General features: G+C 34.4%; 1 protein-coding gene across 7 annotated transcripts in view; it reads left to right on the top strand.

The window, feature by feature from the left end:
* Positions 1–18,916, top strand: part of CACNA2D1 (calcium voltage-gated channel auxiliary subunit alpha2delta 1) — a 498,928-nt gene that overhangs the window by 268,547 nt on the left and 211,465 nt on the right. For all 7 annotated transcript variants that reach the window (XM_005550361.4, XM_005550362.4, XM_005550363.4 and 4 more), the window contains exon 4: positions 5,570–5,629. In XM_005550361.4, coding sequence (XP_005550418.1) covers positions 5,570–5,629 — 60 coding nt within the window. The remainder of the gene's footprint in view (positions 1–5,569; positions 5,630–18,916) is intronic.

Here is an 18,916-nt window from a genome sequence, read left to right on the forward strand (position 1 = left end):
GCTTTCTTATTCTATTTGTGGTAAAATTAAAATAAAATTGAACTTATTTTACAGAGCTGAACTGTTGTATTCCCTGAATTGCATATGCTTTTGGTTACCCTATGGTTTTACAGACCAGAGCTTTTCTGCAGGGTAAAATATAGTGAAAACTTCAGGACCACTAAGATTTTTTTCATTTATTTGCTCGTATTTACGTGTTGAAGAGGTCATTGGTGATTAGAGTTCTGACATAGCCTACTCTGTGGGTTCATGTTTGTCAGGTTCAAATGGAAGCAAAACTTTACTGAGTTTGTATTATGCTGGATATATAGAATGTCAAGTAGAAAATGTAAGGTTAAAAAAATCCTAGGTTAACTTTATCACCTAAAATTGTATTGTTAGTGAAAAGCAGCACCAGAATTGTAAACCAGATCTGTCTGATTTACAAGTGCATGTTCATTATACCATAGCTCCAAAGTAATTGATTGTACCTGTAGGCTTTTCTTTCGGACGCTGAAGTCTGTTCACCTAAGTCTGCTATTTTCAGTAGGTATTGGTAGAAAATTCACATGATTATCCTGATCCTTTTGATATGCTAAGAACCTTTTGATGAAGATAGTAGGTGAAACTCCTAGAGTGATAATTGAATTGTCAACATAGGTATAATACAATTTGCTAATCTGCAATGGGTGTTAACTGTTTGAAGATTAATCACATACCACATGCATATTTTATTTGGATTTGCTGTTGTAGATCTCTATTACCTTTTATTAAAAAGGAAAATCTTGACTTACATTAGCTGAAGAAATTATTTTGAAATTTAGTGATATTTGTTTAAATGGTGTCTGTAAGTCAAATATTTGTATATAAACAAGAGTACCAACATTATGGGAGTCTAACTGAACTGTTATATGATCCCTGATGGTCTTTTTAAAGCTATCAAAAGAAAATTTCTCATAATTTCAGAAAGCAAATTTTATCTTTAACTTGCAATAAATTTGCAATCTAGGAAGCAAGTTACTTACATGTTTGGAAAATAGTCTATTTTTTGGAAAAATATATGTGGATATTGATTAGGACAGTAGAATTATATCTTTATATACTGTATAATACTGCTTTCATAGAAGTTCATATCATCTGACAGAATTCAATGCTAATGGAAAAGATGAAGATATGACAAAAAGTAAAGGTTGAGAATGAATAGACCTTCAAGGGAGCTGATCTTTCTCTGATCTGATAAAACCTCTTCCATTCTCTATCCTTCTCCCTGCAGACCACTGCATAGCAAAAGCGTTTTTACTGATTAGCAATAATCTCTCAGGATTTGAGGATAAGACCTGTAAAGATGGTTCCCAACTAAAATATGGTTTTCGTTGTTGCTGCTGACTTTGTTTTTCATTTTTTAGTAATTTCTAAAACTTTGCTGGGGATTTTTTTATTAACCTAAAATAGAATTCTACTAGTGTTTTGGTTTTGATATTACGCTGTCTTCATATATACTGTGATGGGTTTTATGGGAATCTAAAGAAGGGTCTTGTGGAAGGAGCATAAGCTTTGGAGTCAGAAAGTCTGGGGTCAAGTATATTTTTGTTATAGTTGTAAGTCCTTAAAGCCTTTACAGTGATTTTCTGTTTTAAATGTTCAAACCAATAGGTAGGTAGGGATGCATACATTCTTAACACATCTATTACTTTGTATAAATATTTATTTGATAGCCAAAGGATTTTCATATATACATGTGGTATCTCATTTACAACAAAGCCATTTAATAGACCTTGCTGAATATCTTAATATTAGCAGAATTAAGCTTCAAATTTTTCTCATAGGTATTCATTGTAATCCAGGTTTTTTATTTCTGTGTGGTACTCTGTCTGGTTTTAAGGTCTGATGCTGTATTATACTGTGCCATAAATCAGAAAAATGTTCTGTTTTGTTTTTTCTTTTTCTTTTTCTGAAGTAAGTTACTGTTACAGGATATACTTATATAGCCAGCTGAGAAAACAGGGATGTTCTATTGAGCAGATACTCACATTTTATTGGATGTTTTATGTCTCTTTTTAATTTTTTTTTTTTTTTTTTTTGGAGGCAGAGTCTTGCACTGTAGCTCAGCTGCAGTGCAGTGGTACCATCATAGATCACTGTAACTTTGAACTCCTGGATCCAAGTGACCCTCCTGCCTCGGCCCCCTGAGTAGCTGGGATGATAGGCATGTGTCACCATGCCAGGCTAACTGGGTTATTTTTTTTAGAGACAGGATCTCACTGTGCTGCCCAGGCTGGTCTTGAACTCCTGGCCTCAAGAGATTTTCCCGACTCACCTTCCCAAAGTGTTGGGAGTAAGGGCATGAGCCATGCACCTGGCCTTTGACAGCCTTAACACAATTCACCAATGGCATTTAATGGTAGCTCATTAGCTTTAAAAATAAAACGTCAGTTGACCAAAACGGAAGTGAATTAAAGACTTAATGTGTCTAGAAGACATGTCAGTTTTCTATAAGTAATGACCAGCTGGTTTTTTGCTGCGAGAAATAGCACCACTGTCACTGTTGACTCTAGTCTCACGATAGACTAAGTATCTAAAGTTTAGTATTATATGCTTTCTCATGAAATTTGCTAGGTAAAAATATTTATTAATTTCTTCATGAACAACAAAATTAACAGGAGTAGAGTTTTCATGATTATATATTTCTAAAATTCCAACCTGGGGATATGAAATTTAACAACTTTCAAGCTTCAGACCAACCTTTTAAAGTGCATAACTTCTTTGGTATACATAACTTCATGCCTTTCTTTATTTTTCTAAAAACTTTTTCAGAGTCTTGCAATACAGGATATTTACTTTATCAAATTAGTGTTCAGAATACATATAAATAAAGCTGATTTGGACTCTCTTCCTCCTAAGGAATTGTGTTAGAGTGTATTGCCATTGTTATTCTGTTTCTCTGGAAATAGTTAACTGTGATGATTACTGTCACTATAACTTACTAAACATGGATTATGTTCAAGTCATAAGCCACGTGATTCTGGGTGAGATCAGTTAAATTGCACTTTCTCATGCACTCCCAAGGAGGAAAAATCTGGTAGAGTTACAGCTGGTGCCTTGGAAACTGCATAGCCCTGTGGGTGAATGCTCACTAGTGTGTTTTGTTTGCTGAAACGGCATCCTCCTGTGTATTCTGAAGAAAAATCTTAATATTCTTCTCTAAGACCCAAAGACATTTTAGAGTTGTAATATTTCTTAATCTAAAAAAGTTTAATATTTTATGCAGTATTTTGTTTAAGTTCTGGAAATCTTTTTTTGTTTTTTTGCCCATACATATAAAAGTTTAGTTATTATACTGCTTTTTAAAATGGGGAAGATTTATGTTGTGAATTTTGTCAAGAGCACGTCTTTGGCCGGGCAGGAGGGCTCATGCCTGCAATATCAGCACTTTGCGAGGCTGAGATAGGAGGATAATTTGAAGCCAGGCATTTGAGACCCAACTTTACAAAAGAAAGAGAGAGAGGGAGAGAGGGAGGGAGGGAGAGAGGGAGGGAGGAAGGAAGGGAGGAAGGGAGGAAAGGAGGAAAGGAGGAAAGAAAGAAGCTGGACTTCTTGATGCACACCTGTAGTCCCAGCTACTTAGGAGGCTGAAGTGGGAAGATCACTTGAGCCCAGGAGGTCAAGGCTGCAGGCCTGCAGTGAGCTATGATCATACTACTGTATTCCAGGCTGGCAGACAGAATGAGACCCTGTATCAAAACAAAGAAAAAAAGAAAAAGCCTTCCTGCTTATTTTCTCATTCTGTCTTCTCTTTATCTTCCCATACTGAAGTGTTTCTATAAAAGAGTTGCTTCCATTTCCATTCTGTTTGCCGTTTTATTCATTTTTTGCTTCATTTTTCATTTGAAGTTGAGTTTCCAAAAGTGTTATGATGCAGTGTTTCTGAAATGTATATGCTCGTCTGTTGGCTTTGCAATTTAGCTTTTGTTTTTGTAGGGAGAGGGAGCCTCCTTTTGGTTACTCTACCTGGTACAGTTTCTAACACTTCCTAGCTCCTTATATATTCCATTTCTGCCTAGTAGTGAAAACCAAAACCATTGTCCTTTTAGCACGCTATGGTACATTTTCACTTAAATTTAGCTTTGGAACTCTTAAATTGAGATCTCCCGCTAGGTGATATTACAGAGTCACTGATAAAACCTATGTAACAGCTTAGAAAAATGAATAGATTATAACAAATCACAGGGATAGAAGCCCATACATTAACATAAAAACTGATCTAAAAGATGTTTATCCAGTATAGACTAGACCTCCACAGGGAGAACTTATACTGAGGAATAGTTCGTAGATCACAAACAGCATGAATCAATAAACGACTCTGAGATTTGTAATTTTTTAAACCTAACCTGATAATTTCTATACCTTAATAAGTAAGTTTAGTATATTTATTTTATTTACTTTTCTGTTTGCTCAGTTTTATCACTATCTTCTAGCTGCATAAGGCAAACCACAAATAAACTCAACACTGCACTATTTTCTCAAGGGGATCCAGGGAGAAAATAAAACCATTACTCTTTGAAGTTGATAGCTGACATATATATATTGTTTACTGTGTGCCAAGCACTGTTCTAAACACTTTATAACTCATTTAGTCCTTCCAATAAGCCATGAGGCAGGCTTTTACGTTATTCACATGAGATAATGGGAGAAGAGTCTTAACTTTTCCCAAGGTTGCACAGCTAGTAGTTTGCAAGGGCTGGTATTCAAATCCAGACAGCCAGGTCCCCAACTCTGTGTTGCTAACCATTAAACGTCACTGTCTTATGAAAGCCTATCACATGGAGAACATCATAGTGAAGTTGAAAAATACAAAGAGAAAAGTCTAAAAGCTACTGGAGTAGGGGAAAAATGTTTATAAAAAGTAATTAGCAGGCTGACACTAGTATTGTCATCTCCCACTGAACTTAATGGAATAGCATTTCAAAAGTGCTACAGGAAAATAAATTGGCTTATAATTCTTAACTACCTTAGCATACACAGTTGAAGGTGAAATCAAGCAATTTTCAGATGCACAAATCCTCTATCAAAGATTATCACTGAAAGAACTACTAAAGATGTGCCACAGCAAAGGGGAAGTTATTTCAGCTTTTGTGGCTTTTGGCAAAAACGCAATATGCAATTAAGAAGGTGCCTAGTATATTAGTGCATATTAATCTCTCAATGTCTTTTTTTTTTAGAGAAATGTATGCTCTAAAGGTATTTACTAAAAATAAGATGAAAATTAATATACTCAAGTTTTTTTCTAAAAACTAAAGTATTAGTCATTGAAAGAAAGCACTCATAGAGGACACTATAGCTGATGATGGCAGAGGTAACAAACTCAATGGTATTCAAGAATAGTATATTATTTATATTGCTAAAGAGTAAATATACATACATCAACTTTAGTAGGTTAGATTACTAAATGATTTAGAATTTATGAATCATAAATAATGATCATCTTCTGCTTTTTATGTCCTCATAATTGATTAGAAAGCCCAAGCATTTTATATAACAATTCCATATTATGTGGTCATTTTAATTCTAAGATTTATTGTTTGTTTTTCAGCGCCTGGCATTGGAAGCAGAGAAAGTTCAAGCAGCTCACCAGTGGAGGGAAGATTTTGCAGTAAGAACCCCTTTTAACTACTTGATTTAAGTAGCTTGACATATTGCGTATGGATAATTATGTTCATATTAAAATATATTTTAATGATGGAATCTTATGGGATTAAAAATAACCACACTTGTTGCTTTTTAAAGAAATTGCTTTTGGGTAATCAGGGCCAATTAAGTTAGCCAAAATGTACTTTCTTATGTTCCATATTACCAAAAAAAAATAAAAATAAAAACAAAAAAAAACCCTTGAAATGTTCTTCCCTAATTAAAGGTACATTATTTATAAAATACATTAAAAATAGCGTTAAATTTTAATATCTGAATAATTTTTGTCGATATTATGAATATACAAGTTGAAAAAAGTTGCCTTTAAGTACTTTGAGTTTTTAAGAAGCAGTATACATATTATAATCACCATGATGGTGGGCAATATAATGAAAGTAAGAATGAGTATATTCAGCTTCTTAAAATTTAATTTGTTTCACTTTTAAGTAATCTCTCTTCTACTGTGTCCTACTTTGAGAAATGCCAGCTGACATTAGCAGTTGCATGTTTTTTTAAATAAACTTGTTTTGTGAACTAAGAGTTACTAGTTTATAGAAATAGCAGAAATTCTCCTTGTGGTAAGGTCTGCATATCTATCATTTATCCTCTTATGGCCAAGGGGCATAGTAAAAAAGATATTTCCTTAATAATCAGAAATTATTTCTATTACATATTTGAATGGTTACAGTTGTAATGAAAGAAAATTTTTATAATTTCTGATCACAGAAAACTTCTAGACAATTCATTTTGGAGATATAACCAACTCCCCTCTACCTTCCCACATTTAAAATAGGTTTAGAATGTGAGCAACAGCTTAATTGTACTCTTTGCAAAGCAAAAGTCTCAAATTTGAAGGTATGTAGTTGTGCTTCAATAGACACTAAACTGAGGTTTAGGAATTAGCACTTCTTTGTGTTGTATGATTATGTTGAATATCAAAGGAAAATGCACTAAATGATATTTAATTCACTTATATAATACATAGTCTTTCATTCTTGATACTTGTGACATTATTTGTTTTTTACTGTTTGTCACTAATTTATGTATTTTAAACAGTCTACTAATGAGAGACTCTATTTGACAACTGCCAGTTTGATTCTCTACTAAACTGATCATATCACTTAACCTGATTGGTATTAATATTATGTAGGTATTGGCTTTGTCTACAACCTTTATCATATATAGGTTAATAAAGATCAATTTGCTATCTATGATATATTAAGGAAAAAAATCAATGATTAAGCTAAAAACATAAGCTCCTAGAGCATCGAGCAAACTGTAAGCTCATCTAGTGAATGAAGGGGCTTGCAATATACTTAGTTGCTTTTAAAGAGAAACGATTTTTTTTTTGTTTTTGCAAATAGGCAAAATGCAGCAAAACAAATCTAGCTAAATATATGTTTGATTAATAACATTAAATATAAATTACTCTTCCCTTATCTCCCACAACATAAAGCATGCATGATAAAAGCCGTGTAAAGTCATAATAGATGTATGTCTAGCTCATGTATTCTGCCTAGCATGGATGTAATACCCTTGGTGCTGTTTTAGTTTGAATCTTCAGTAATTCGGAGAACTCAAAATGGACACACAAAATCAACCTCTGAAATATATAGATTATACATTCCCTGTTCAAAACACCCTTTTTTCTTTGCATTGAAGTAATTTTGTAGTATTTTAAGTAGTCATTGATTAGTTGTATGTCGTTTTCACTTTTTTAAGGAGCAATAATGTGGAAAAAAATTAACTTGGCAAGTAGGGTTGTAGTAATGCCTGTATCATTGGTGTTGTTTTATTTATTTATTAATTTCTAGACATTAGGTTTCATTTCCTAATTATATTGTGAACTCTTTAATATTGGTCTCATTAACACTAACATTTGGCAATGATTTTGTTTTCTATATTGAGGTAATGGGTGGCCACAACACAAACACAACACAAAAACTCTCAATTCAAGTTCACTATTACCATATTTTATTGAATGTAAATCATCAATTGTAAGGCACTTAGTCATTCTATTTATTTTACTTATTTCTAAGAAAAAGCCACTTGGCCGGGCACGGTGGCTCACACCTGTAATCCCAGCACTTTGGGAAGCCAAGACGGGTGGATCCCTTGAGGCCAGAAATTCGAAACCTGCCTTGTCAACATGGTGAAACCCTATCTCTACCAAAACTACAAAAATTAGCTGGGCTTGGTGGTACATGCTTGTAATCCCAGCTACTTGGCAGGCTGAGGCAGGAGAATCACTTGAACCTGGGAGGTGGAGGTTGCAGTGAGCTGAGATTGCGCCACTGTACCACTCCAGCCTGGACAACAGAGAGAGACCCCATCTCCCCCGAGCATCCCCCAAAAAAGACACTTAAATTATGATGCATCAGCAATTGTATCTTAGAGATGTCAAAATGTGAAAAAAAATTACCTTGAAATGTAACTCCTATTATCCATTTTTTCAGTGCATATATCCAAGTAGCAGTACTGCTAAAGAACATTGTGCAAGAGGACAAGTCAGGCCCACAATAATACAAAAGCCATTACTAACTCTTGTATGGTGAAATAGAAACTGAATTGTTTGCCCAGTAAGTATTAAGAGTTCTTAGCAAATAGTGGTCACCATGTGGGAGAATTCTTGAACAAATTCTGTTCCTAATTTCCCCCTTGGTTACCTCACAGTTTATTTAGGGCCTATCAACACACTGATTGATATCAAAAGAGACTGTTAAAGGGAAAACAAGTTAGACCACTTAGAGTCCTGTCAACTCATTTCCTGAGCATCATTCCTGAAGGACCGTGAATGATGTTGACAGGACACATGTCTGTCACAGTTTGCACACTGAGAATTGCTATTTCCCATATCTTATCTTGGCAGCCATACATAGTCTTTATGATAGCCCTTCCCTTTGAAATGCCATAGAGTGATAGAAGGTTTAGATAGTGGTCTTTTTTGTGCTTGGAGAATAGAACCTCAGTGAAGACTATCTAATCTTAAGATTCAAATAAATAAAAAGTACAAAAATAATACACTCCTCTCAGCTTTTTTTTGTTGTTGTTGTTGTTTCTAGTAAACTGGATGGTGTTTTAATGCACAGATACAGGAAGGTTAAATAAATCCTTCAAGACCAGAACAGAATATAGTTCAAATTCATGTTTGGAAATTAGAAATCATTAACATTAAATCTCTTGTTTTGTGAAAGCACACAAAACAATTGTAAATTTTCTCAATACTTTAACCAAACATTTAAAAATGTTTAATTTGAAGATAAATCTACCATCTTTCAAAAGGTCCTTCTTTTAAACTTTATAATTCTTTTATCTTTTAAGGTATTTAACAATGTGCATCAGTGCAATATTTCTTTAATGCCATCCTTTAATAATTTAACACTAAGATGATTTAGAAGGCAGACATAATTTCCTAAAAGGTACATTAACATTTCAAAGAGCAATGTAATATTCTGATTCTTCCCTCAAGTGTAAGTAGGCAAGTTTCATTAATATTACTCAGGCAAAATGTTGATTAACATTCCCTACTGTGTAATGTAGAGAAATCTCATGAACAACAAGAATAAAAGGCAAAGCACTAATATGCTGGCAACAACAAAGGGTTCATGCAATTCACACTCTCTCTCAGCTCCATTCAATTCCCAACTGAATATACAATTGAGAGAACAAAGGGCATACACTCTAAATGGATTAAGATTTATGTGGTCATGCATTTACAAGTTCAAACTAATATTTGTAAATAAGGTATGTCTACCAGCTGCCTTCTAGGTCTCCATACAACTTACGGGTGTTAAAGGTGACATTTCATGTCACTTATGATGGACAAATTATTCTATTAAGGGCAGGTGGGAGAAGCAAAAAAGAGCTTGGAAAGCTAATTGTTCCGCATGAAATAATTGCTATTTCTACCAAACAGATCTTTTCCAATTGTATTTAAAATCTCATTTGATTGCATCGCAATGGTTGGTTAACTAAAGCAATTTTGTTTCCAACGAAGCTTGCAAAATTAATTGTACTTACACATGTATAAACATAAGGGGTGTCTAATTTGTATTTTAATAAGTAGGATCTTTATGTATGGCTTATTAGCATCAGCTTGTTACTGTGCAGGCAGAGTACAGACGTCTAGAAATTGGCCAGTACATAAAATATTTGAAGAGTCCCTTTTAGCTTCAGCTTCACAGACAAAGTAAATTAGAAAGGGAAAATGTTTCTGGTGAAGTTGTATGTTATTGAGTGTCAGGCTAATTTAGTTCTCCAGTTATAGCTTTAATTTTGTAATATTAAAATTACTTTGCCAAATCATATTTTGAAATTTTGATATTTACAATTTTGTGTTTATGTGAGTTAAACTAATAGTCACTGACATTATGTATTTAATCATTTCATCTATCCTTATTCATTTCATGAAATTGCATCGTTTTTATTGCTTGTAGCAGAAACACTTTTGAATATGTGGGATGGGAAAACATACTGTATTTGTTTTACTTAGAATCGAAGACACACAGTCACTTGGTATGAGGTCTTGGATATGAGAGAACTGACGTAGGGTTAAAAAGTGAGGGCATAGCTTGTGTTAATGAATAAATAAGTGAATTTTAATAGATCACCAAAATGATTTTAGGCTCTGGCTTTATTTATCCTTCTTAGTTTACACCTTTGGTTGAAACACTGTTGAAATCAAGAGCTTGCATATTTTAATGTTTTTGCAACATTTCTGCTATGTAGGGAAACAATTTTTTATTACGGCTTTTTAAAAATTATACTTTAAGTTCTAGGGTACATATGCACAATGTGCAGGTTTGTTACATATGTATACATGTGCCATGTTGGTGTGCTGTACCCATTAACTCGTCATTTACATTAGGTATATCTCCTAATGCTGTCCCTCCCCCCCCCTTTATTACAGCTTTTTAAGAGTCTTGAGACTTTATCTTCATCATAAAGATAGATTAAAAGGAGCCATAATGCAAAACTCATTTACCCCCAAATTCTGGAAAACCAATATAATGTAAAGGAGTCAGGTGTATTTGTGTGCCTTACTGTTTTTGTTCATACATACATATAAATGCTGTGGTAAGAGTATTAAAACATTGGCATAAAAAGTATTAACCATGGGCTTAAAATTGTTATACTGGGTGATAACCTATCTCTTTTGTTTTTTATATTGAAAAGAAGCAAAATATTTAACCATTAATTACCTAGGCAAAAACACTAGTTTCACAGTTAACAATTTTTAATATTTTCTAATGATTTTGCTGACCTCAGTTTCCATTTCTATTAAAGCCAAAATGACAATAGTACGTGATAGTACAGTAGAAGCCCCTGCAGTCAGACATTCAAACATCATGATGATATGTCTTGTGATAATGCACACATAGATATAAATGAAGCTGGTAAATTTCCTTCTTTCTCTTCCTTTCCTCTCCTCTCAGGAAAGGAGGGAAAAGTTAGAAGAGAACAAACATCCTTGGCTTAAGAAATGGGGAGGTAGAAGGTGGTTCTCTATATTTTCAGGACCGATCTGCTGCCTCAGTATCCTGGGATTGAGATGATGAAAATAGTTCTAAATTATTGGGAGATTCCTGGGATTGCTGCCAGTGTTCTAAAAATTTCAGCCATGCAGAGCACCCAGTATCATCCTCATTGATATTTAGGCTGGAGTAGATTACTGCCACCAGCTGGTACCAAATTGCAACAGTCAAAAGAAGGTTTTTAAACTCTGATTTCATTAGCCTCTCTGTAACTTGAGCTGCATTTTATTAAAATTGTTGTATATTTATTTGCATTAAATTGAGACTATACTGTATTTTTGAACTTCAAAATAAAAAGATTAAGAAAAATACATAAGCATTACAAATTACTGCAATTTTCATTTAATGCATAATCTAAGATTTATTCCATATACGTATTTCCATTCATTTCATATCCTTGTTCAAAAATCCTCAGTGACTCTCCATTTATTAATAGTGCATATTTAGGGTGTACTAAGCCCTTTATGACCTGGCCCCATCTAGTCTTTCCTAAATTTTATATTGCATAATCTCTCCAGCAGCTATTACTGCTGTCCTGAAAACTAAGCTCAAAGCAGAATAAATTACTGGACATTTCCCTAGAACAATATTCTTTTCTTCACTTTCAGATGTTTTGATAATTTCTGCCTAGAAATCTCTTCTGTTTTTCTCCAATTTCTTCATATTTTTGATCAACCAATGTTAGACTTCTTGTCTAACAATACTCTTTCTGTTTTATATGCTCCCCAATGACCAATATATATTTAATTCAAGTATAGCTCACTGTATAGTTTTCCTTTCTTCACTTTTTTTAACTGCTAAAATATAAACTTCTTGGGGATAAAACTGCGGCTAATGTATTACCAAGAAAACCGTAGTCTAGTCCAATATATGACAGCGTAGCCTATATACAATTTTTTAATTAAAAAATAATTACTTGTAGTATTAGGATATCTGTTTTTGCTTGTAAGCATTATTGTCAATATAACTGTGGAGAAAATGAAAATTTAAACTGCACTTCTACATGTCTGAACATACTTGTACACAGCTTTGGTATAGTCATGGAGCCTCAGTCTTGGAGTTATGCAAATCTACTTCAGATTTTAGTTCTGCCAACAACTTGCTGTGCACTTTTAGCAAAATAATAGTCTATTTGAATATTAATTTTTTAATCTAAAAACTCTTGGCTCTGTGATCTCCAGCAGCATCATTATTACTGCAAGATGCTTGATAATTGTCTTTCTCTGCTTCTATGAGTACTATCTCTCTTCCAAGGAAGATATTTCTAGAAACCCCAGGGTTTGTCTCAGGTGTTCACAAGCAAGTTGGCACAGTCTCTTCATGGATATTTGCCTAGTCTAGTGAGCATCTGCCAGCTCCTAGTACTGTTGTGCTATGTTTGCCATTGCAGCATCCCAAACTGTGAAGTCTTTGAGCTGGATTCAATGTGCTCTATGCAAAAATGGGGTGAATGCCCCTATTTCCAACCCAAAAGGTTTTTAATAAGAGACCTGAAGCTCTTTCTCATACTATGTGTGTCACAGAGTTCTGAAGAAAATGGCTCATTCATCATTTATTTAATTATTCTCTCTATAAAGGCAGAAACACCTTTCTTTGTATGTCTTTCTTTCTTTCTTTACCCTCATCTTCTCAATGTCCCTATGCATTCTTGTCCATATTTCTCCTTCTTAAGGAAACAATAATCAGTTAACCTCCAGGAACTCAATGCATGAAGAGAGATTCCTGATAATTTTCCAACTCCAAACATATATTGTCATCATTCAGGTTTAGCCTAGGGGGGGCCCTATTGCTATATACTTTCGTATCTCCAAAAAATTGTTTTTAAATTAAATGAGATAATTTATATAAATATGCCTAAAATTTTGGAAAGTCTTTAAAAATGATAACTTTAGTATAGAGGCACTATCTCCTTTCAGATGTATTTCTTCAAAGAATTTGGGAAATGTAGAGACTAATATATATCCATTTATTGTCAATCCTTCAGAACAGAACCCTGGGGAAATCACTGTATTCCCAGGGATAATTTGTGTATGAAGAATAACATCAGATGCTGGAATAATTTCAATGTAGTGAAGTTATAGATATATTAATGGTTTTGCTAATATTACTGTGGGAAAGAGAAAATGTTCCAGGACTTGAAGATCTGGCCTGAGAGTTTTCTTCCTAAAGGGTTGACACTACAGTGAAAATTGAAGCTTTAAAATAAGGAAGCAAAGTTATGAGGCACAGATGATTAATATAGGCATGGGGTACAGTCACTAGTGGAATACATTTTGACATTGGGAGCTACCCAGGAAAGCTGACGCTGGGGACTGAGGGCTTAGTAGACTGGTTTCAGTGGAGAGAGAATATTTGTCCAGAATACTGAAAAGGGTCTGGATTGGGGTTAAGAGAGTGGACATTGCAACCAGAAGCTTAGTCAGAAAAGATGTCTCTAAGTAGAAAGAAGATGCTTTTGAGAGGTCTCTCAAAGTCTTTTGAAAACAAATCCTAAAGAATATTCATCTACATTTTTCTTCAACAAGTTCTTAAGAAGTTTGTAGCTGGATATTAGTACTGGGTTTGTTTACATATTAAAGAAATGCTATAGAAATGGAAAGGAATGACCAGCTCTCCCCTGCTGTGCAAAATGACCTCCTCCTTTAAAGCTCATGCCTTCTGTTGATAGTCTTGTCATCTTCCAACCTTCCAAAGCAGCCTAGCCGTGGATTTCTTTCTCACGCTATCTTCTCTTTCATTAATCAAAAAGTTTTTTCACTTCATCTTTTCATTCACATACATACTAGCTCCAGTATCTTCTGACATTTAAAAAATCTATTACCCCTTCTAGCTCTGCCACATTTCTTTGCTGTTTTATACTGCAAACCTCCAAAAGTTATGTGGACCTCTGCAGTTTTCACATTTCCACCTTTACTTACTGGCCAGCCCACTCCAATATGACTTTAAATTTCATCTATAGTGAAGCTCTTCTTTGTAGTTAACAACTACCTCTATGTCATCAAATCGAATGAGCATGTTCTGTTTATCTTCACACTTTGGGTTTTTTCATCATTTTAGTGCACCACTTACTATATTTCCTTTCTTCAAATACTTCTCTATTAGAAAACCTCACTTTCCCTGATTTCCTACTTTTCACTACCCATTCCTTTTCAATATTTATTGGTACATTTTTCTTTACAGTACCTCTGTGTCTTTAATGTCATCTAAATTTAGAGCACAATCTTTGCCTTCTCATCTTTAATGCCCATATTCCTCCAAGGACACCTGATCCATATTGTTGGATTTACATATGATTTCACCCAAACCTCTTTTCTGAGCTCTAGGCTCATTCATCCAGTGACATGCTTGCTGTTTTCATTTGCCTGTCTCACTGGCGTGTCAAGACTAACATTCCCAGGTGAACTATTATTTCTTTTTTTTTTTAAATTTAAGTTCTAGGGTACATGTGCACAACGTGCAGTTTTGTTACATATGTATACATGTGCCATGTTGGTGTGCTGCACCGTTTAACTCGTCATTTACATTAGGTATATCTCCTAATGCTATCCCTCCCCCACTCCCCCCACCCCACGACAGGCCCAAGTGTGTGACGTTCCCCACCCTGTGTCCCAAGTGTTCTCATTGTGAACTATTATTTCTATTACTTTTTTCCATCAGTATCCTGATCTTCTGTTAAGTTTTGGATCTCAAAGGATATCACTTTCTCCTCCAGTTAATATAGCTCAAATTCAGGAGTAATCTTAATTCTTCTCTCTGCCATAACTCCACATGTAATTCATCTGCAAATTTTGTCAATTCCAACTCTAAAACTTATCAAGCAAGCATTCATTTCTCTTCATCTCCACTAACACCGATTTTCCTCCAAAACATTCATATTCTGCAGGCAGAATAATCTTGAGATTGTTAAATTATGAATCAGAATCCACTACACTATTCTTTGGTATCCACAAAATTGTTTTATAGAATTCTAGTAATGAGGTTCAGTACATGCTACCCCAAAATATTTTAAGCTGAAGGAATCAAAGAAAACCATGAGGGCGTGAGGTCTCTTTGACCTTCCCTCACGTCTTTCTTTCCTGAAGCAGGTCATAAAACCCTCAGAGAAAGGAAGGAAAGGAACATCTTCATCTCTGAAGATACAGGGATACAGAGAAAAATCTCAACGAACAGATCTTGCTGAGTTTGCCCCAGCTTATCTCTATTACATCAAGCTTTTTTAATCCAATCAGACTTCTCCATAACTATCCACTTCCCCATCAAACCTAGCATAAAAAATACTCAAGATGCCCTGTTTCTTTGGGTCTTCATTTCCTTGTGGAGGCTCTTGTGTCACATAAAACCTACATTAAGTAAGTGTATATGCTTTTCTATTGTTAAACTCTTATAGGAATCTCAGCTATGAACTTAAAATGGGATGAAAAGATATATTTTTCCCACAATAGTGACCCAACATATATATAGGCAAATAAGATTTGTAGTCAGTTAAATAGAAGAGAATGATGAGATTTTTTTCTTGGAATTAAGAAATAATTTTATAAAATAGTAGTAAAGGCCAGGTGTGGTGGCTCATGCCCATAATCCCAGCACTTGGGAGGCCAAGGCATGAGGATCGCTTGAGCCCAGGAATTCAAGATCAGCCTGGGCCACATAAGGAGACCTTGTCTCTACAAAAAATTAAAAAATAAGCTGGGCATGGTTGCACATACCTGTAGTCCCAGCTACTTGGGTGAGAAGCCGAGGTGGGAGGATGGCTTCACCTCAGCAGGTCCAGGCTGCAGTGAGCAGTGATTGTGTTACTGCACTCCAGCCTGGGTAATGGAGCATTTCTTCACACCTTCCACGTATCTCCCAAATCTTATTAAATTATTACTTTTACATTAAGGTTTGCCTTATGTTCCATAATAATAAAAATTCTGACAGTATTTGATACTGATTCTCTATTTTGATGGATTAAATTTTATCAGCAATACTTTTATGATAGCTCCTCCATTACCTTATTTCTTTAATTTTTTCTTTTTAATTTCATAATTTGATTGGATTTTGTTAAGTATGTTGATCAAGGAGAGTGGTAGAATGCCCTAATCTGAGTTGTTGTATGATTGAGAATATCTGGCCTTTTCATTTTGGACTAGAAGGTTGCCTTGGCTAAGTATGTATTATTTTCCTCAAAATTTTGGGACATTTCTTCACTGTCTTTTGTCATACATAGTGGCTAGTAGGAAGTCGGAAATCAGTCTGTTTCCAGTTTGTAGACTCCTTCTAAATTGAACTGATTTTTTTCCCACTGGTTTCCGAATGATACGTTCTTCATTCTTTTTTTTTTTTTTTTTTTTTTTTTTTTTTTTTTGAGACAGAGTCTCGCTCTGTCGCCCAGGCTGGAGTGCAGTGGCGCAATCTCGGCTCACTGCAAGCTCTGCCTCCCGGGTTCACGCCATTCTCCTGCCTCAGCCTCCCGAGTAGCTGGGACTACAGGCGCCCGCCACCGCGCCCGGCTAATTTTTTGTATTTTTAGTAGAAACGGGGTTTCACCGTGGTCTCGATCTCCTGACCTTGTGATCCGCCCGCCTCGGCCTCCCAAAGTGCTGGGATTACAGGCGTGAGCCACCGCGCCCGGCTCGTTCTTCATTCTTGAGATTGAAGTAGGAATAATACATCTTATACATCTTATTTTTGATTGTTTGGTGTCTTTGTATTAAAGTTTTAATTTTATTTCAGAGATATAATCTTTCTGCATATTTTTGAGTGTGTGTGTGTGTGTGTGTGTGTGTGTGTGTGTCTTTGTGCTCTCTTCAGGAACGTCACATTATTTGAGCTAAATTTTCTGTTTTCCATAACTGGTATTTTCTCTTTATTACAGTCTTTTTAAAATATCTTCATTTTTTAACATTACATTTTGCATGATTTCCTAAAGCCTGTCACTAATGATGTCCTTTTCATATGCATCTGTGCTTTGGCTGTGTTCATGTGTCTTTCTTCTCCATTATTGTTTTCATCTGATTTTTTTCTCAGTATTTTGGCAACTTCCTTGTCAAATTACATCAGTTTATAACATCAGATTCTGAACCCCTTCTTCTTTTCTTTCACTTCTTGGGGCCATCTCTCATCACCATTTTAAAGAACAGATCTGTAATTTATCTGAGACTGAAGAATAATGGGTATTATTCCTTTTATTTTAGGATCTCATGTGTTTGGTTAGTTTTTCTTTCTTCTTTCACCTTTTGAAAAATATGGATATGGATGGATTCCTGAATCTCTGAATAAGCTAGTGATTTGATGGAATATTGGGAAGATTAAAAGGAGAAGTTGCTGAAGTAGCTTTGAAACTTGGTGAATAGTTTCAAATATCTTACAAAGCATGCTTCCTTTCAAACATTCCAGTCAGTGTTTTAGCATTCAAGCAGTCAATAAGACTTAGGGTAGAAAGGATTAAGTCATGGTTTTTCTTGCAATTTGATGATTACCACTTTTGCTTTCTTACTGGGATTTATTTTGTTCTACATTTTTCAGCTAGAATTTATTAGGAAAAAGTAGAAAACTGCAGGTAGTACAATTAGCTGCATTTTCAAAGCCAAAATAGGCAATGTCAACTTAAGTGTTCCTGAAAATATATGCAGTATCTAATTATCCCCTAGATACCTGCTAGCTATTCTAAATTATGGTCTTAAATTATTAGAAAATATGAAGAAAAGAAAATATGATGTAAACCAGTACAGCAATACAGAGAGCAGAAAATACTGATATTTAAACAAATACCCTAAAGTTACCATTTGCAAATGAGATATATTGATTATACAACATAGAATTTACTGTGCATCTGCCTCTATTCAATAGGATGTTTGCTGTTTAACATAAAGTCTGTCTTATTTTTTTGAGCCATGAAGTACCAAAACTGTTATGTTTGGAAGTTACATATTCTAATAAGTAGGACCTCCAGCCAAGATAACAGAAATTTAGTCATTTTTCCATTGTGTAACTTTCAGCCAATTATTTAACCTCTAAGCCACAGTTTCCTCATCAATAAAATAAGACTAGTATTGTTACCAATAGCACAAGTTATTTTGATACTGAATTGAAATTATTCACCTAAGACTTCACAGAGGCTTTTGAGTAGACTCAAGCTTAAATAAAGGAAAATGAATAATGTCACATTGTTTATAAACCGATATTCCAATGTGGGTTAAGCAAACATAACTGAACTTTTATTGGCAATCAAATTTGCTTTTTTTCTTTTTTTGACTTGATTTCCATTTCTCCTGTTTGCTTTGTAATGGAATCTGAAAGTTATATAGCAACCTGTCATTATCAAACACATTTCACATACACTTTACCAGTACATTTCACTGAGACTGATTATGTTAGCAAAAGTGCTAATTCCCTATTGGAACATATTTTTAAAGCTTTGCAAAGTGAATACATGAATTGTTAAGTAAGGAGGGCAGGGCAGTACAGAATAAAAGTATCCATTTTGGTAAATTATATTCTTGCTTTATACAAATATGTGGAAACATATTATATATATTATAAACAAATTATATATATATATATATAGTTTACATATGTTTGTACAAAGCAAGAATATAATTTCTCAGATGAATATCCAATTTATCCATTTTGATAAATATCCAGCTTATCAAAATGGGTATGTTTACATATATTCAGCATGCTGAAAACATGTTTTCATATGTTTATTCAGCATGACTTTTAAGTTCTAGAAATGT

This window comes from Macaca fascicularis, chromosome 3, assembly GCF_037993035.2.
Source record: "Macaca fascicularis isolate 582-1 chromosome 3, T2T-MFA8v1.1".
In the NCBI taxonomy this organism is placed as follows: Eukaryota; Metazoa; Chordata; class Mammalia; order Primates; family Cercopithecidae; genus Macaca; species Macaca fascicularis.